This window comes from Coniosporium apollinis, assembly GCF_000281105.1.
Source record: "Coniosporium apollinis CBS 100218 chromosome Unknown supercont1.6, whole genome shotgun sequence".
NCBI classification, from domain to species: domain Eukaryota; kingdom Fungi; phylum Ascomycota; class Dothideomycetes; genus Coniosporium; species Coniosporium apollinis.
Window position 1 is genome coordinate 524,128 of NW_006913268.1, and position 16,962 is coordinate 541,089.

Sequence of the window (16,962 nt, forward strand, 5' to 3'; positions counted from 1 at the left end):
AGTAAGTGGGGCTAAAACTATAAAAGATACTATAAGATAGCTAGTAAGTATTTACAAGGCTCTTCTCTTATAAAAAACTACTATTAGATTATTACTAAAAGCTTTTAATTACTATTTACTATTATATTGCTTGCTTTTAAAGGATTTCTATTTACTTTTATTAGAACTTTTAACTTAGTATGTCTATTATATTCTAAAATAGCTATCCTATCTAATAGATTTAGTACTACCTATATCTATGCTACTAGAGGTATTACAAGCTTGTCTAGTAGTAATAATAAGAGTACTTTTTAGTCTATATCTTTTTCTAATAAAACTCTAAGGCCTATATGTATTTCTTTAGATAGAGTCTCTTCTATAGACTTCTCTACTAGTATAAGAACTACTATAAATTAGCTTATTTCCTAGTTTAAGTCTTACTTTATAGCTTTAAAAATACCTATACCTATAGCGAGTTCCCTTAAACTTTCTCTATTTAATAGTATTAACGCCACTTATTAGCTTTATTAGTATAAGGCTATTACTAGAGATAGGTATCTTACTAATAGAAAGTAAGCTACCTAACTTCTAGATTTTTATACTAAATAGATATAAGCTTCTATTAAAGAAATGGAGAAGTAGAAGGCTAATAATTAGATAGGACTTAAGAAGTATATTAAACTAGAATTTTATAATAAAAATTCTATATAATATATTAGAACTTAACTCTTCTTTACTAATTAGCTTTTAGAATATAAGACTAAGATTATAGATCTTAAAGCTTTTACCTATAAGTATATTATTATATCCTAGAAATAAATAGATAATAGAGTACTTAATTAATACTTATAGTGTACTTAGTTTCTCTAGAAGTTACTAGTTAAGACCTAGGAAACTCTTTTTAAGTAGTATAAGTTTATAACTTATAACCTAGTGTCTTTCTAGTTTGAATAGTTAATAGAGAAGGTTAAAAAGTTAATTCTTATTAAAGAGTCTTTCTAGATATTTAAATAGTTAGAAATAGTTGATTTACTAGATATTCTCGAGCACTTAGCTAATAGTATATAAGGTTTAAAGATATTAAGAACTAAGAGTACTCTATTTTCTAGTAGTTCTACGCTTCTTTTAATAATAGTTATAATATTAGGCTAGAGATATATACTTTTATAGACTATATAGCTAGTAGTACTAGTAATTCCTATAGTTTAGAAGGCGCCTCCGCTTATTTATAAAAGTGAAATTAATAAGTTAGTACGTTAGTTTACTAGAATAGATTTAAGTTAGGCTTATATTAGAAGCCTAATAATATAGATACCTTAATATAGAAATATACATTAAGGTAACTAGAAGTTCGTAGCCTTTTAGAAAAAGGTAGAAGCTTTCTATTCCTATTCTATAATTTACGCTAGTTAGCCCTATTCTTAGAACTAGTATTTATATAGAAGTAATACCTCTTATACTAACTAGGGTTTAGAGATACTATATATAGACTAGAGTTAGTAATCTATAAACTCTATTCTATTTAACTACTAGAGAGACTATAGGGATTAGTATAACTTCTTTATAAACTATAAATAACTATTTGATATAGTTAAGAGAGGACTCTACTATATAAAAAGAAACTAAATTATTAAAGGCACTTATAAGAATTCTAGATAGATAATTAGACTACTAAAAGATAATAAACTAGAAGCGCTAGAGCGTTACTTTATATAAAAGAGTATAAAGATCTCTACTTCTTTAATTACTCTATTAACACCTAGTAAGGGTAATTTAGAGAGCGAAAAAGAAGAGATTAGTCTAGAGTTACTAGAGTATAAAGAGGAAGACCTTATTGATAGAGAGTATATAGTCTATTCTATAGATTCTAGATAGGTTTTAATATAGCTACTTAGGAAAACATTAAATATAGTTAAGAAGGTTACTAGAAAGATATATAAAGAGCTTCTAGTTAAGGATTTAGTAATAAGCTTACTATTATTAATAATCGCGTAAGGGTTACGAAACTAGGGCTAAAGCTAGTAGTTATAAAGAGTTACGCGATAGAGAGTATTTTCCCTATAATAGGACTACTATCTTACTATTATAGTAACTACTAGACTAATAGACTTTGCAAATAGTTAAGCTAGAACTATAAGTATATAAACTAGAGTTAACTAATAACGCAACTATAACTAAGGTACCTATAGCTAAGACTATAATAAAGTAGAAGAATATCAAAATAGAGTAAGTAAAAGCTATTAAGATTTAGAGTCTATTAACTAACAACTAGCTTCTAGAGGAAATAGTAAGGTTAGTTATAGAATAGAAGATTACGTTTTCTTTTAGGTAGCTAATTATAGAAATACCTAAGATCTAGAAACTTCTAATAGAAGTTATTTCTAAGACTAACGTTAAGGACTTTAAAGGGAAACTTATAAGATCTACTAATAAGCTAGAAGCTTTAAAGAAAGTATTCTATATTAGTTATATCTAATCCTCTACTATAAAGAAGCTTATAGAGTAAGAGATTTACACTAGTTAATAAAACTACTACTATAAGTATTCTTTTATTTCTATCTTTATAGGAGATTACTGAAGTATAGTATCTACAATAGCTCTTCTAGATACTAGAGCTAAAATTAATCTAATAAAAAAAGATTACACTAAGAAGGTCAGCTTTATTATTAATAATCTTTCTAAGTATATACTTAGTTATTAGTTAGTTATAGCGGATAATAAGAAGATAGAGTTTCTTAGAATTATTACTAATACATCTATTTAAGTAGATAGAGTTACTATTAACGCTCTATTTCTAGTAGTAAAAAATATATCTTAGGATATTATCTAAGGAGAATTATTCTATTACTATAAGTTAGTACTAATCTAGTACTTTCTAAGTAGAGAAATATAGTACTAGATTACCTCTATTAATAGATTATATAAAGCGCAATCTATTATAAGTTATATAGAAGAGATCCTAGATTAGAGAATCTATCTTATGAAGATAGTATCTTTAATAGAGTAAGCGATATAGTAGCTAGCTATATCTTTATATTTAATTTTACACTAGTACACGACACTCTAGTAAGAGAGTAGTCTTTTTATATTTATAATAATTTTTAGAGTTTAGAGTTTAAGGTTTTAGGTAGATATTTTAAGAAAAGCTAAAGTATTACTAGCTATACTAACTACTTTAGAGTTATTCTAAATTAAGGGAGTAATCTCTAGCTTTAAAGATTCTAAGCGTTCTAACCTCTAGTTTAGAACTATCTATACTAAACTTTATTATTTACTATAGAAAGTATTAAATTCGCTCTAATAATATAATTCTTAAGAAGGTTTAATAATTTAAGTATTAAGTAAGAGTTAAACTAGTAAAGAATAGGAGTAAACTAAACCTACTTATATATTTTAATACTTTATAAGTAAAAAGTAGATAAGATTTATTCTGCAGACTTCTCTAAATCTAATAAATCTAAATCTAGAGGCTTTCTTAATTAGAAATAGAAAGCTATTAAAAGGGTAAGTATCTATAGTTACCTCTAACTAAAGAGGCTATATAATTATTAGACTAAGCCTTATTTTATAGATCTACTAGTTAGGTGTAGAGTAACTTCTAAGTACTTAAAGATAATAGTAATTAGGAAAGGATTATAGTTAAAAGAGTATAAGGTTTTTAAAGTAATAATTCTAAACTAGAAGGTAGCTTTTACTTAGATTTTTTCCAAGATTAGCTAATTAAATCTAGATATTACTTCTCTATAGCTAATATATACTATTATATATAATATCTAGTAAGTAAAAAGTTTTCTAAGACTAAAAGTATTAAATAAGAAAGTAATAATAATATTAAAGAAGTAACTAGAAAATAGACTACTTAAGTCTAGCTATAGCCTATACTATAATCTATAGTTTTTAGTTAAGAAAAAGAATAGAAAGTATTAGCTAGTTAGCACTATATAAAATATTAATATAGTTATAATTTAAAATATAAATATACCTCTAAATCTAGATAAGTTCTTAAAATAGTTTATAGACTATATAATTATAAGCGTTATTAACTTTTTCTCTAGATATAACTAGAATCCTTTAGATAAGGTGTGTTATAACCTTACTATCTTTATAACTTCTCTTAGATTACTTTAATAAATGACTCTTACTTAGGGAGCTATATATTTAGTCACTTAGTTTATACGAATATTATTAAAGATTCTCTAAGATTATCTTCTAAAGAAAAGTCTCTCTTTTCTTAATAATATTACAGTTAAAGGAGTAATAACTATATATAATAATAAAGAAGTTATTGTAGGGATTTAATAGTATATTCTTAAATATATAATAGCTTAATAGTATTCTTATTAACCTTAAGCGTGCTAGCTATACTATTTCTTTTAAAAATTATAGTTCTATATAGTAATAATTAAGATTATTAGCTATCTTTATAATAATATAGGAAGATATTCGCTTAATAAGAAGATTAAAAAGATTATTACATAGCTATTATATAAGAATCTCTATTTAACTAGGGCGTTTATAGGTATTTGCATCTATTATAGAGTATAGATTATTAAGTTTACTCTTATTATAGAGCCGATCTTTCGCTTATTCCGCTCTAACTAAGAGTTTAAGTAAAGAAAAGAGTAGAAAGAAGCGATAAAGCTACTAAAGAATACTATAATAATAGCATCTATACTAGTTAAACTAGATTATTTAGTAAAAGTAGGAGAAATTAGTCTTACTATAAATATAAGTAGAAAAGATTAAGAGACTAACTTTATATAGCTTAGCGAGAAATATAGAAGGTATCTATACTAGTATAAAAGCGGTCTTTAGTCTAAGTAAGAATAAAAATATGATACTAGTAATATTAGGAAAAAAATTTAGCTGCTTAGAGCAACTTAGAGCGCTTAAAGCCCGCTCTAAGTGCTTAGAGCCTTTAAGCGACTTTACCTACTTATAAGTGACTCGCGAGTAGCTCTAAGTGTTTAAAATAAGTCTTAGAACTAAGCCTACTTAGTTATTACTAAAATTTTTTTAGAAAAAGCTCTAAGTCTAATTTAACTAGTAGAATAGAGAGGGTATATAATAGAGCTAGCTTAGGGGGTAAACTTTTTAAAAAAATATTTATTATCTACTTAACTTTTAAAAACGTGGATATATTATCTATTTTTATAGGGGGGAGAAAGTTAAGTAAGAAAAGGAACTCTAAGATTTTTTATATAATTTATATTTTTTATACTTACTAAGTAATTTATACCCACTCTAATTACTTAGAGCGCTTAGAGCGCTTAGAGTATCTCTATAAGCTCTTTAAGTGCTTGGAGCGCGCTCTAAGCACCTTAGATATCTTAGACCGATACTAATTTCATAAGCGCCTAAATTTTTCCTAATAATTCTTATAAGTTGCTTATAAGCTGCTTATAAAACAGATATAGATTTAGTATATCTAAGATCTTAGAGCTATCTCTAAGATCTTAGAGGTAATAAAAACTTTTGCTAATATAGGCTATCTAGTAACTTCTTTAGTAAAGCTAGTAGAGATATATATAATTATAGATTATAAAAGATTAGAATTACTATCTATAGGTATAGATATATTAGTAGAAGTAGAAAGTACTATAGTAGACTATAATAGAGGTATAATAAAAGATAATTAGTTAGTATAATATAATATTAGAATATAAGAATACTTAATACTAAAGCTTAATTAATTGAATAGCATATAAGATATTATTTAAGGCTTAGAATATTCAGTAAGCTTAATAAGAAGTAAATTCTTTATATAAAGTATATAACCTTAGAGTAATAGAAGATCCAAATACTAAGAAATAATAGATTTAAACTACTTAAGTAACGGTTTTGTGAAATAGTTAGCCTAAGCAAGACTTTAATACATCAAGCCGCTGGCGTAATGGCAGTGCATTTTAGTGTGCCCGCAGCTCAGCCGGCGGATTTACAAGAAGCATACACGCAGAGTACAAATAGCTAGGGTTTACTACATAGCTTAAGCCCGTCTCAATGGTGCCACATGCCCCCATCGGCATAATACCGCACCCACTCCTCCCCCAGTCCCATCTCAATCTCCCAGTCCGACCACTCTCGTTTCCCTCTCGACAGAATGAACCACAGCACGTCAGGCAAACTCGGTCTTCGCATTTGGCTATTCCTAAATACACGCCAAGAATCAGCCCTTGGTCCCAAAAGGCCGCCGACCTTCGCTATGCGCTAGACAAGATGGATGATACAACAATCATGCAGCAAAAAGGGGCATCGCACAACAGTACTACAGGTGAAGATGAGTGGGATATGGGGAGCCGAGCAGGAAGAATGGGATAGCTAGAAACTACCCATGTCCAGCCAGCTTTCCACGAACCCTAGACGGCCATCCGCGGCCTCGACAGCGTGCCCAAATTCTTCGAAGTTCAGCCTCCCGCCTCTGCCGCCCCGTTTCTTGATTTCCTCCTCCGCCTTGTCAAGAAAGGCAAGTCGCTTTAGTCGCGCCTCGGTCGGTGGCGTATCGAGGACGTTCCGGCGGCGAAATGCCGCGATCTCAAGGTCCAGCGACTGGGCATAGCCGCCTTCGACTCCACGGCGGAGCGCCTGAACGGCCGGGCCGGGGAAATCCAGTGTTTCAAAGACGAAGCGGAGCTGCTCGGCACTTATGGGGTAGAAGTAGGGCATCAAGTCCTGCGGGCGCGAAACATCCTGCTCACTGAGCTTAGTTGGCCATATCTCACGGTCTCTGCTCGTCAGAGGCGAGGACGTGATCGCGTCCACGTTAGCAAGAACTGCAAGGGCCCGGATACGATTCATGAGGCTCCGTTGGTAGCTGCGGTTCTGGATCGCCATAGGGGCGTGTCTGGCTGTGGTGGGGAATTCGAGTATGCGGATGGGTAGCTCTGGAGTGTTGAAATCCCACGGCTTACAGTGGTTGGCGCTGAGGTCGCCGTGCGGTTTGAAGGGGAGGCCGCTGGGCATGTTTTGAGGTAAAGTCGGGTCACGGTCCAGTGTAGACGGCCAAAAACCCTGTGGAGGTGGAGGTGGGCCCCATGTAGGGTCTTCTAAGACGAACGAAGGCACCAAAGTAGTTTCGTCCAGCCGTGGTGAAGCAGAGCGGTCGTCAGCCACAGTGCAGCCGAACTCGTCCAAGAGCTGCCCAAGTGGCTTCTCCAGTATCTCGGGACCGAGAAATGAGGAGTCCTCGTTCGTCTGGTCTTCGGCGTCCGCCACGCCTTGAGCAGCCAGAGCGTGGGCGGATTGCATCAAACCTGTCATCGTGGTCCTCCCATTAAGGTACCGGTCGACCGATAGCTGTGACTCGGATGACTGTTGAGCAGAGACGTTCCCATTGAGAGCTGGAGGGGCTGGGCCAGCTGTGCCAAGTGGTGCATCGGATAAATCCTTCTCAGCAGCTGCTGCCATGGCAAGAAGCGGATCTTTGACCGCCGCCTCCGAGTGCCGTTGCGCGACCTGTTGCTTCCTGGCAATTTCAGCGATGCGCTCTGCCCATCGCTTACGTTCCTGCTTAGTGGACTCGATTTCGATCGCAAGGTCTTCCGCCGCCTTGAAAATCGGATCTAGCATCTCGTTGAAAGCCTCCTGAGTGACTTGATACAAAACCTCGCGACCGAGGTCCTTTTCTGGTTGGGGGATTTCATAACCACCCCACCGCTCTCCGACAGGGCGCGAAGATGTCGAAACAGTGGAGTTGTTGTCAAACTCTAGGTGATCTTGGAAGCGGACGCGCGAGGATGATCTTGAAAGCGCAGTTTGGGAGCCACTAGATTGCCGCCGAGTAAGAGCGCTGCGCAGATCAGAGCTAGCCGGCTCTGCTACGCCGGAGTCCCGGTCAACGTCTTCATTGTCAGCCAATGGCTCCAACTCGTCAGAGCGGTCGAGATTTCCCGCCTCGTCCAGGTAGAAATCACGTCTGCGCCATCGCTCTCTTACTACGTCGCGGCGGAGCTCCGGCGCCCATCCAACCGGGTTACCGTCGTCCCCAATGGAGTGATCCTCATGATATTGCTTAGCGTTCGCGATGATCGTTCCGCGATCGCCCTCGTCTTTTCCGTCAGAGCGAACAACGGTGTCCGATGCATCTGTAGGTCGCAGGTCACCAAATGCGTCTGGCCTCTTGCTCCAAGTACTGTCATGCTGGCTTGGAATGATAGGGTGGTCCGTAAATGCTGAGCTGAGCGGTTGAGCCGACATAATCGTGTCGAGCGCCCCGGCAGCAGCAAGTTCCTCTTCCTGCACGGCAATAAAGTCTCGCGTGATGTCTTTCGTGATTGCGTAATAAGCTCTGAACATTCGCAGAAAGTCCTTTCTGGAGACGAAACCGTCGGCATCAATGTCATAGCCATTAAACACCTCTTTCAAGCGGGACTCCGACGTCTTGCTGTGCACGCACGCCAAGCCCCTCATAAACTCTTCGAACCCTATGAGACCGTTTCCATCGGAATCGTAGAACGCAAAGAGACGGTCGTAAATCAGGTTGGGCGGAGGAGCATGCGTTGAGTAATGCGGCACGAACGTTTTGTCGAATGCTCTCCGATCTATGGCCCATCCGATGTGGTTTGGATCGTGCTCGAACTTAGCGTTGGCGAGGCAAGTAAATTGATCCCACAAGGCGTCAAACTCAGAAAGGTCGTAGTTGAGTCCTTTTGAAAGAGCGGACTTGAGATTCCACGGAGCTTGATGAGGCATCTTTTCCGGTTTGCCAGGATATAGCACCTCTTGACCTTGCCTTGGACTTCCAAGATATGGAGCCGGGATCTTGACTTTGTAGAAGATGTGAGTCTTTGGGTGCAAGCGATCGGTGGCTTCGCAATCTGTGCACAGGTCGAAGTCGAGGCAATTTGCGCACCTCCAGCGTACTCCACGGATCGGCTTCGTGTGACAGCTGTTGCAGGTGACACCGCGATGGATGTAGCCATCTCTTCTCGCCTGGTCTTCGGCAATGTGGAATAGTAGGCTGCGAAGATTCAGAGCTTCGCTCTCTGCGCCGGCAACGCCCGTTGACTCACTAGGCGACCAAGAAGCTTCGGTCTCTGCCTCTGCTGCTGCTGCCCTAGCGGCCCTGTCATGGTGGCCGTCCGCTTGCTGAACCTAGAGCGAAGAGTATCAGCATCGCAAGGCATGCAGACATTGCGCTTCCACGTGCTCGACGCTTCCACCGAAATCCGTAATTTGACCAGGCCTTTCCACAGGCGAGTATTGCTACAAAACACTGGTTGTCCAAATGACGAGCCAATGATCATATGTTCCGGTACTAAAGGATATGCGAAAGGACTTCAAGGACAAGCTTACCTGCGAAGGGGAGCCCCTTGTCGCCTGCCGGTGCTCCAACCTCTGAAATGCGGCCACAATCCTCTCTTGCGGGATTCCACGTTCCTCAAACCATCTCGACATAGCCACAGTATCGCGGCTGGCATCGCCGGCAACAGCATTGACATCCAGACATTGGTCCAGAAACTCCGCCTGCACCTGCTCCAGGAGCACCTCCGCATCTTCCCTGTTCATTTCCGGAACACTGCTGAGTATTGTCTCCACCGTAGGCAGGCTGTCCGGATGGAAAGGGATCTGCACCCGTGATATGCCATTCTCGGTCTGTACTTCGATTAGAGCTTGACCAGCTCCCACGGTCCGTGATGCTCGTGCCTGATTACTCCGGCTCGACTGACTTGTTGCCTCTTGGTGTACACGACGTCGCGGCCGATGCACGGCATTGCTTCGATGTAGGCCGGAAGGTGGATTGCGAAGGCTTGAGTAGATGTAGTAGAGACTGCACGCAGCAGCAGCCCCAACGATGGTGAGAACGACAGGCCGGTAGCGCGAGAGAGCCGAAGCTGACGCTGAGGAAGCCATTTCTGCGATTGAACAGCTTCAGGAGATGGTACAAGGCAAGGTTTTGAAATTTGTGAAACCCTGATTAATGAGGGAGGTTTGTTCGGATCAGCCAGGTGCTGTGGTTAGCGGTGCTACCGTGAGCTGAGGAACACTGGGAGCAGTTGCTGCCGCAGCAGGAGCAGCATGCTGACAGCAGTGTCGGTGAGCAAGCTTGGTGGACGATAGCAGTGTGTTCGAGGCAAGCACGATTCGCGACATGTTGTTTGGATGAAGCTCTCCCAGGCTCACTTGAAGGGCAGCTTCGGCATATTAATAATTTCAGCCCTATGAGAAACTCCGCGGGAGAGCCGCAACAATCACCGACCATGCACAGCGGTGGGACGGAACACCTTGGACTTTGTTTGGAAAGTAAAACATGGAATGCAGCCCTGTTCATCAAGAAGCTTTACATGATAGAAGCCTAGGTACACGCTATATCAAATTCCAAAGACCTCTTATGAGATTGACGATATTATACTTCTGTTCTTCAATACAACCGCCTAGAGGACTGCTTTCTAGATCGAAACGCAATTGTCTCGGCTAGTGCCTTCGAATTGGCCTGTATGGATGTTTTTAATAAAGTGCGATCCGCAGTGTCCTGCTTCTCTCTGATGAATAGCATATGCAGAGTTGAATTCTCATGTTGGTATGAGTCACGTGATTAAATATTAATGGAACGACTATAGCGTTCCGGTCGGGACATGGTGCCATGCAAAGCGCCACCTCAGCAATCTTCAATATCCAGCTAATCACTTCCTTCCCCTAGTGTAGCGTATGCAGTGCAGCGTGTACGCATGCACTAGAATTAGCCATGGATCCTACCGCCCCAATGGTGGACTTGTGGGCGAGGAACTGTGGGCGGAGTACCTTGACTTACTCCTCTCCCACAACCTCAACCTCCCCGCCCGCTTGAGATAGGCAGGCGCTACTGCACTGGCAGCCACATTGCCCTGGGTTCGGACGGGTTGTGCGCCGCGACCCGCGTCCCGTCGCTGGAGGGGTTTATCTCCCACCCAATCAATGTCAAACGATATGGGTCATGCAGCGAAGGATGCGAGACGAACCTCTGTCCTGGGGTGGCTCAGATCTCAAGCTGCATGGCCCCCAAGAAAAAACATAGCTCATAAGCTGCGGTAGGGCCGACGTTCGCGACTCTCAATCCTCTCAAGTCAAACGTCTTTTATGTGCTCCTGACTCGAGTTAAGTGGGGGGCCTTACACTGCGCGTACTCCTTCATCTCTGTTCCCTTGTAACGCATAGGAAAATTGGTCAAAGATGTCGGAGAAGGTCCTTGACCACGTTGTTGTCACGGCGGGAGTCGAATCGCCAGACTCAGCTTCCCTCGACATGGAAGACAAAGCCGTAATGGCGCAGATGGGCAAGAAGCAGCAGCTGGCGGTAGGAGTTTCTACCTGATCCGCCTTGATTCTTCAAAGATTGACATTCCGCAGAGACGCTTCAATTTTGTTACCAGCCTCGCATTATCCGCAACGCTTCTGTCATCGTGGGAAGCCATAGCCTCGTAGGTACTCCTGCCGGGCAATGCTATCCGAACAGCCACTTATCGACACGCTCGTTAGCGCGATGGGCGTTGGTCTCTATGCCGGCGGACCGGTCGCCCTGGTCTGGGGCTTTTTCTTGACTGGCAGCGGCACACTCGCCTTAGCGGCATCGATCTCTGAGATGGCCTCCATGTGTCCAATTAGCGGGGCGCAGTATCACTGGACGTACATGTTTGCGCCGCCGAAATGGAGGGTTCCGGTGACGTTTGTGCAAGGTATGTGCACTCGCACGATCGCAGGTGCTGGAGAAACTGACTGGCGGACGTAGGATGGGTCACCGTTTTCGCGTGGCAAGCCACCCTTACGAGCGTGTATTTTCTTATTGCGACTCAGATCCAGGGGTTGGCTATACTCAACTGGCCTGGTTACGGCTATGAGCGGTGGCATAGCACCCTGATGATGTGGGCTCTCGTCGCCATCACATTCGCCGTAAACGTTTGGGGCATCAAGCTTTTGCCGGCTACTGAGCTGCTTGCTGGCGTCTGCCATATCCTGTTCTTCATAGCCGTGTGCTTGTTCTTGGACGGAATGCTTCACCAGATCTGGTCTTCAGGACCTACATCAACCAAACTGGATGGAGCAACAACGGTGTGGCATTCTTCATTGGACTGCTTCCGTGTGTATGGTGTATCGTTGGTAAGCATGCTTTGCGTACGAGTGACAGAAATTTTGCTCACGCTGTAAGATAGGCTTTGATGGTGCCATTCACCTCAGCGAGGAGACGACCAAATCAGCGACCACCGTTCCCAAAGTGATTATGACCACGGTGGTCCTCAACGCCACACTAGCCTGGCTTTTCGTGCTCGTCTCTCTCTACAGCATCTCCAGTATCGAGGACGCTCTTGGCACACCGACCGGCTTTCCGATTATCGAGATCTTCCGCCAGGCCACCGGCTCCACGGTAGCAGCAACTCTCATGGAAACCGCCATGCTCGTCGTCGGCGTCCCTGGCCTTATCGGAACCCTCGCTTCTGTCTCCCGTTTGACTTGGTCCTTCGCCCGCGACAAGGGTCTGCCTTTCTCAGACTTCTTTGCGCACGTAGACAACCATTACCTTGTTCCTACGCGGGCCATCTCCTTGGTGGCGGTGGTTGTCGTCCTGCTGTCCTTTATCAACATCGGCTCGTCGGTCGCACTGAGCGCGATCTTGTCGCTCTCGACTATCTCGCTGTACTTATCTTACATCATCCCGATAGCCTGCCTGCTTCTCAAGCGTCTGCGCGTGAGCACGCGTCGAGCCGCTCCCGGACAGGCTTTCGTGGGGGAGAACGCGATCGTGTTTGGACCTTTCTGTCTAGGCCGGTTCGGGGTCCTCATTAACTCCTACGCGCTGTGTTATGCCTGTATGATGGTGCCGTTCCTAGCACTGCCGACGGTGCTGCCATTAACGAAAGAGACAATGAACTATGCTGGTCCGATACTCTGCTTGGTACTGTTGTTTGCGGCAGTAGATTACCGTCTTAGGGGGAAGAGAAACTTTCATGGACCGAGGAGGGAGTTCGATTGATGGGACAGTACGCTGAGGCAGTTGGCCGCAGATACGGTTGTCCTCAATCTCGTTCTCGACAGGGCTGTGCCCCGGTACTGTTCCGCTCACTCAATCGGCTTTCTGATGGAGAGACCGCACACTACGGTATTGCCTGTACGATGTGCCGCTCTGGTTAAGCGCTGCGATTCGGCATACGTCTTCCTTAGATGTTCTCATTGATTCGCACCTCTTCCTTCTCCTCCTTATCATACATCTGATGTACTCTCTTCCCAGACTGCCTCAGCTCTGCCCCATCTTGAAATCTAGTCGATTGTCTACGAAAGAGAGGTAGTGCTGCAAGATTGTCGGTGACTACGTTCTACTGTTGGCTGGAAAGACTCGTACCCGTCTGCGACACCGGGGTGTCTGTCCTTGCCCGCAGCTGTTCGCCGTTGTGAGGTCATCCACGCCTGGCAGGCCAATAACCTTGGTGATGTTCCCGAGGGGCAATTGCGCGGAGCTCTTTGTTGTGCACCGCCATATGGTGTTAATGATGGGAAAGACATAGCCGGCGAGATGACCGCGCCAGCGTGCAAGCTCTTCATCGAGAAGAAGGTAGGGAAGGCAGCTGGCAGCGCTCTCGATGTTACTGTTTGTCCACGTCGACCCCCTGACGTCAGACAATCTCCCTCAAATCTCCCTCTAACCTCCCGAGCACCTCAGGAACTCCCTCCGCAGTCTTACCCAGCCATAAATACCTCAAAACTCACTTCTATCGTCGACCCGCGGGAAAGCTCATGTGGTGCACCCGCGGGACCCCTGCTAATTTCCGCTAGACTCTCCTCCGTCGCCGGTTCGAATCACGGCTGTCTCGGAAAAAAACTTCTATCCGATACCGAAGGGGTTTCTCATCAAACAATCCTGGCCCAGGGGTTGGAATAAAGTGGGGCCGGGGGTGAGTTTTTGCTGGTTCACTTGATTTGGGGGGCAGGTTGATGCGCTACAAGGGTTGGTATAGAGAGCACTAGCAAGAGTAATGAGAACTCAATTAAAGTAAGTACTTAGAGTTTCAGCGTATCATCTCTAAACAATAATTTATAAATTCTCTAAATATAGTAATTATATAGTAACGCAAGCGCAAAAGTTTTCATTCTTAATAAAACCAGAATATTCCGAAGTATTGCGTCTAAGCTACTCTACTCCACGTTGTTAATAGCGCCCTTACTATCTAATATACTCATTCTTCTTCGACTCGTTTGTCTTCTCCGACAGTGTTATAGGAGCCGCCGCAACACTACTACCACGACGCACAATTTCCTCCAGGCCAACCTCCCTATTGATCTCACGCATCTTCTCCGCATCTGCGCTCGCGACACCTGCGCTACCGAATAGGATATCCATCTCCTCAAGCGATAAGCGCTTCGTCTCAGGGACGACAAACCAGACGAATAATGCACCGCCAAAGGTTAGCAGCCCGAAGAAGATATAGGTGCCGTAGCGCATGTGCTCTAGCATGTCTGGAGTGACCTGACCGACAATGACTGCGAGCACAGAAGTCAGCAATATAGTCTTTCGCTCTGGGGATAAGGCTTGACTTACAGTTGTTCATCCAGTTTGATGAAGCACCCAATGCGATGCCATACGGGCGGTTGCTGATAGGCCAGACCTCTGCGATGATGATCCAGGCGCATGGACCCCACGAGTACCCAAAGTGGATAACGAAAAGCCAGACCATAGCAACTGCACCCCAGCCCGCACCGCGGTGAGAGGGCCAGGAGTCTTCGTAGGTGGCTGCGATGGCGGCCTAAAGCGAATTAGCTTCATGGAAGGGGGTGATGGGTGAGGTAGACGTACGACAATAAAGTGGCAGACTGCCATGCCAATGGCGCCCACAATTAAGACGGGTTTACGGCCGAGCTTGTCAACGTACATGACAGCAGGAATAGTGGCCTGCAATTAGCGATGTTAGCCGTAGTGGCATCAGGCCACCTTCATCGGAGGACACTCACGAGGAACATCACAATACCGACAACGCCTGTCGCGAGAAGAGAGACTGCGTTTGAGGAAAGACCAAGCCCATTAAAGATTTGAGGAGCGTAGTACAGAATGGCGTTGATGCCGGTCCACTGCTGGAAGAACATGGTGACTAGTCGGCCATTAGCTTTGCTTCATACACCCACTGCAGCAAAACCTTACCCGTAGCGACGATGACACGGCGGAACATCGGCTTAGACCGAAACAAGGATCCGATAGCGACCCATTGCAGCTTGAACGTGTTCCAGGCGGTCTGTTGCTGCAGGTGTGGGAACTTCTCAGCTAGCGTGCGCTTCTCGAATAGTGACTGGGCTCTAATCTCAGCGAACTCCAACTCGATCAGCTCATGGTCCTGAGGAAGGCCGCGCAGGTTGGCAAGGACACGGCGGGCTTCTGGCTCTCGGCTGTGGTGGACGAGCCAACGTGGCGAGAAAGGCATAAAAAGCATGCCTACGCCAAGCAGGACGGCGGGAGCAATTTGCAAGCAGAGAGGGACGAGCCATGCCGCGGGGCTCTGGCTTGATCCTGTACCGCCAATGAAGTTGGTGCCGTAGTCGATCCAAAAGCTGATCATTATACCCAAGGTGATGGAAAGCTGTTGAAGTCCGACGAGTGCTCCACGCACTTCCGGTGGCTGTACAAAGCGTTAGCATTTTGGATTGCACGTCTTGCAGATTGCGAATACATACAGCAATCTCGGCGTTGTACATCGGCACAATCATCGAAAGGGAACCGACACCCATACCTATCGTTCGTCGTTAGCACCAAGTACCTCGAAACTTCAAGGCCCATCGCTCACGTACCAGTGACAAATCGACCTCCGAGGATAGAGGATGCGCCAGCTCCGGTGATGGCTGTCGCCTGAATCACAACGCCTACGATGAAGATGGCCACGTTGATAAGGATGGCGTATTTTCGCGATAGAATTTCAGCCAGGAAGCCACTATACAATGTTCCGACCCAAGCACCCAACTCGAGGATGGCAGTCAGCCAGCCTTGCTTCGTCTTGTCGGACACCCAGACGCCCATATCTAGTAACTCTTAGTTGCCAGGCGAGTAGAGGAAGCATACGCCGGAGCTTACGTTTGCCAAAGTTGTTCATAGTGAGTACACCGGAGAAGACGCCTTGGTTGTAGCCGTAGAGCAATCCTCCCAGACAGGCGAAGCAAGCGATGCTGAAAACCCTGATGTTCTTGATCAGGGCTGCTGGCCCGGAGCCGCCAGTAAGAGCCTGACGGCGAGCCAACGCGCCTTGGTCGAAATGCGAGGCAGTACCAATAGGAGCCATAGTGACACGAGCGCCGACTGTGGGTAAATGAGAATAACTCGCTGATAAGCACTAGGAAGAACGATTTGAAAGGTGGTAAAGCAGGATGAAGGCGCTTTTATTCTTGACGCAAGCGGGGGACGATCTTGACTTCCAACGAACATGTGTACGAGCACCCAGTGCCCCCGTCGGCATGGAGTCGTTAAGCCTCGCTTGATGGATAAATGGATGGATAAATGGACGGCTAAATCGCGAAAACCTGGGGGAGGCTTGCCCGAGTCCACGGGTGGGCCCATAGTTCCCACTAATGAGGTGCCTCGTCCAGTGCCAGCGCTGTCGGCTCAAAGCTTAGTCCTTCCTCGCGCCATGCCCCTGGCTTCTGTCGTCACACTAAGGGTTTCTTTCTTGTACCTTGCGCTTCGACCCACAGCAGTATGGCCCCAAGCTACTCGCTGCAGTTCAACGAGGAGCTCTCAATGAACTTCAGGATACGCTGACCGCTACACGAAGCATGACCTTAGGATGACGTAGAACCGGAGCCCTTCCTGGATAGAAAAGGGGCCGATCGGCGTGCGCCACCGTTGCAGGGGGATTTAACTGCCGCGGGGGTGGCGGGATGAGGCTCCGATGCGGCGGGATCTCCACAGTTGCATTTAGCCTAAATGCGCATCGAAGGATGACCTCGGGATCCAACGTCTGCCACCCGCCGCTAGGGTCGGCATTTCGGATAGGGAGTCGATCAAACATCAACACTGCGCTATCGCCTCGCCTGCGGCTATTTT

At 44.2% G+C, this 16,962-nt stretch overlaps 3 protein-coding genes across 3 annotated transcripts; 1 reads left to right on the top strand and 2 right to left on the bottom strand.

The window, feature by feature from the left end:
- Positions 1 to 6,297: 6,297 nt before the first annotated feature.
- On the bottom strand, positions 6,298 to 9,483 carry W97_01805 (uncharacterized protein; the record flags this gene model as incomplete). Its single annotated transcript, XM_007779708.1, has 2 exons — positions 6,298 to 9,069; positions 9,271 to 9,483. The coding sequence occupies 2 exons, from the start codon at positions 9,481 to 9,483 to the stop codon at positions 6,298 to 6,300; spliced, it is 2,985 nt and encodes a 994-aa protein (XP_007777898.1).
- Positions 9,484 to 11,124: 1,641 nt separating this feature from the next.
- W97_01806 (uncharacterized protein) lies at positions 11,125 to 12,918 on the top strand (the record flags this gene model as incomplete). The annotated part of the gene is made up of 5 exons (XM_007779709.1): positions 11,125 to 11,247; positions 11,301 to 11,371; positions 11,430 to 11,626; positions 11,680 to 12,047; positions 12,097 to 12,918. The coding sequence occupies 5 exons, from the start codon at positions 11,125 to 11,127 to the stop codon at positions 12,916 to 12,918; spliced, it is 1,581 nt and encodes a 526-aa protein (XP_007777899.1).
- A 1,185-nt stretch (positions 12,919 to 14,103) lies between these two features.
- On the bottom strand, positions 14,104 to 16,201 carry W97_01807 (uncharacterized protein; the record flags this gene model as incomplete). The annotated part of the gene is made up of 8 exons (XM_007779710.1): positions 14,104 to 14,420; positions 14,479 to 14,683; positions 14,734 to 14,829; positions 14,889 to 15,025; positions 15,076 to 15,547; positions 15,603 to 15,658; positions 15,717 to 15,944; positions 15,997 to 16,201. The coding sequence occupies 8 exons, from the start codon at positions 16,199 to 16,201 to the stop codon at positions 14,104 to 14,106; spliced, it is 1,716 nt and encodes a 571-aa protein (XP_007777900.1).
- Positions 16,202 to 16,962: the final 761 nt, after the last annotated feature.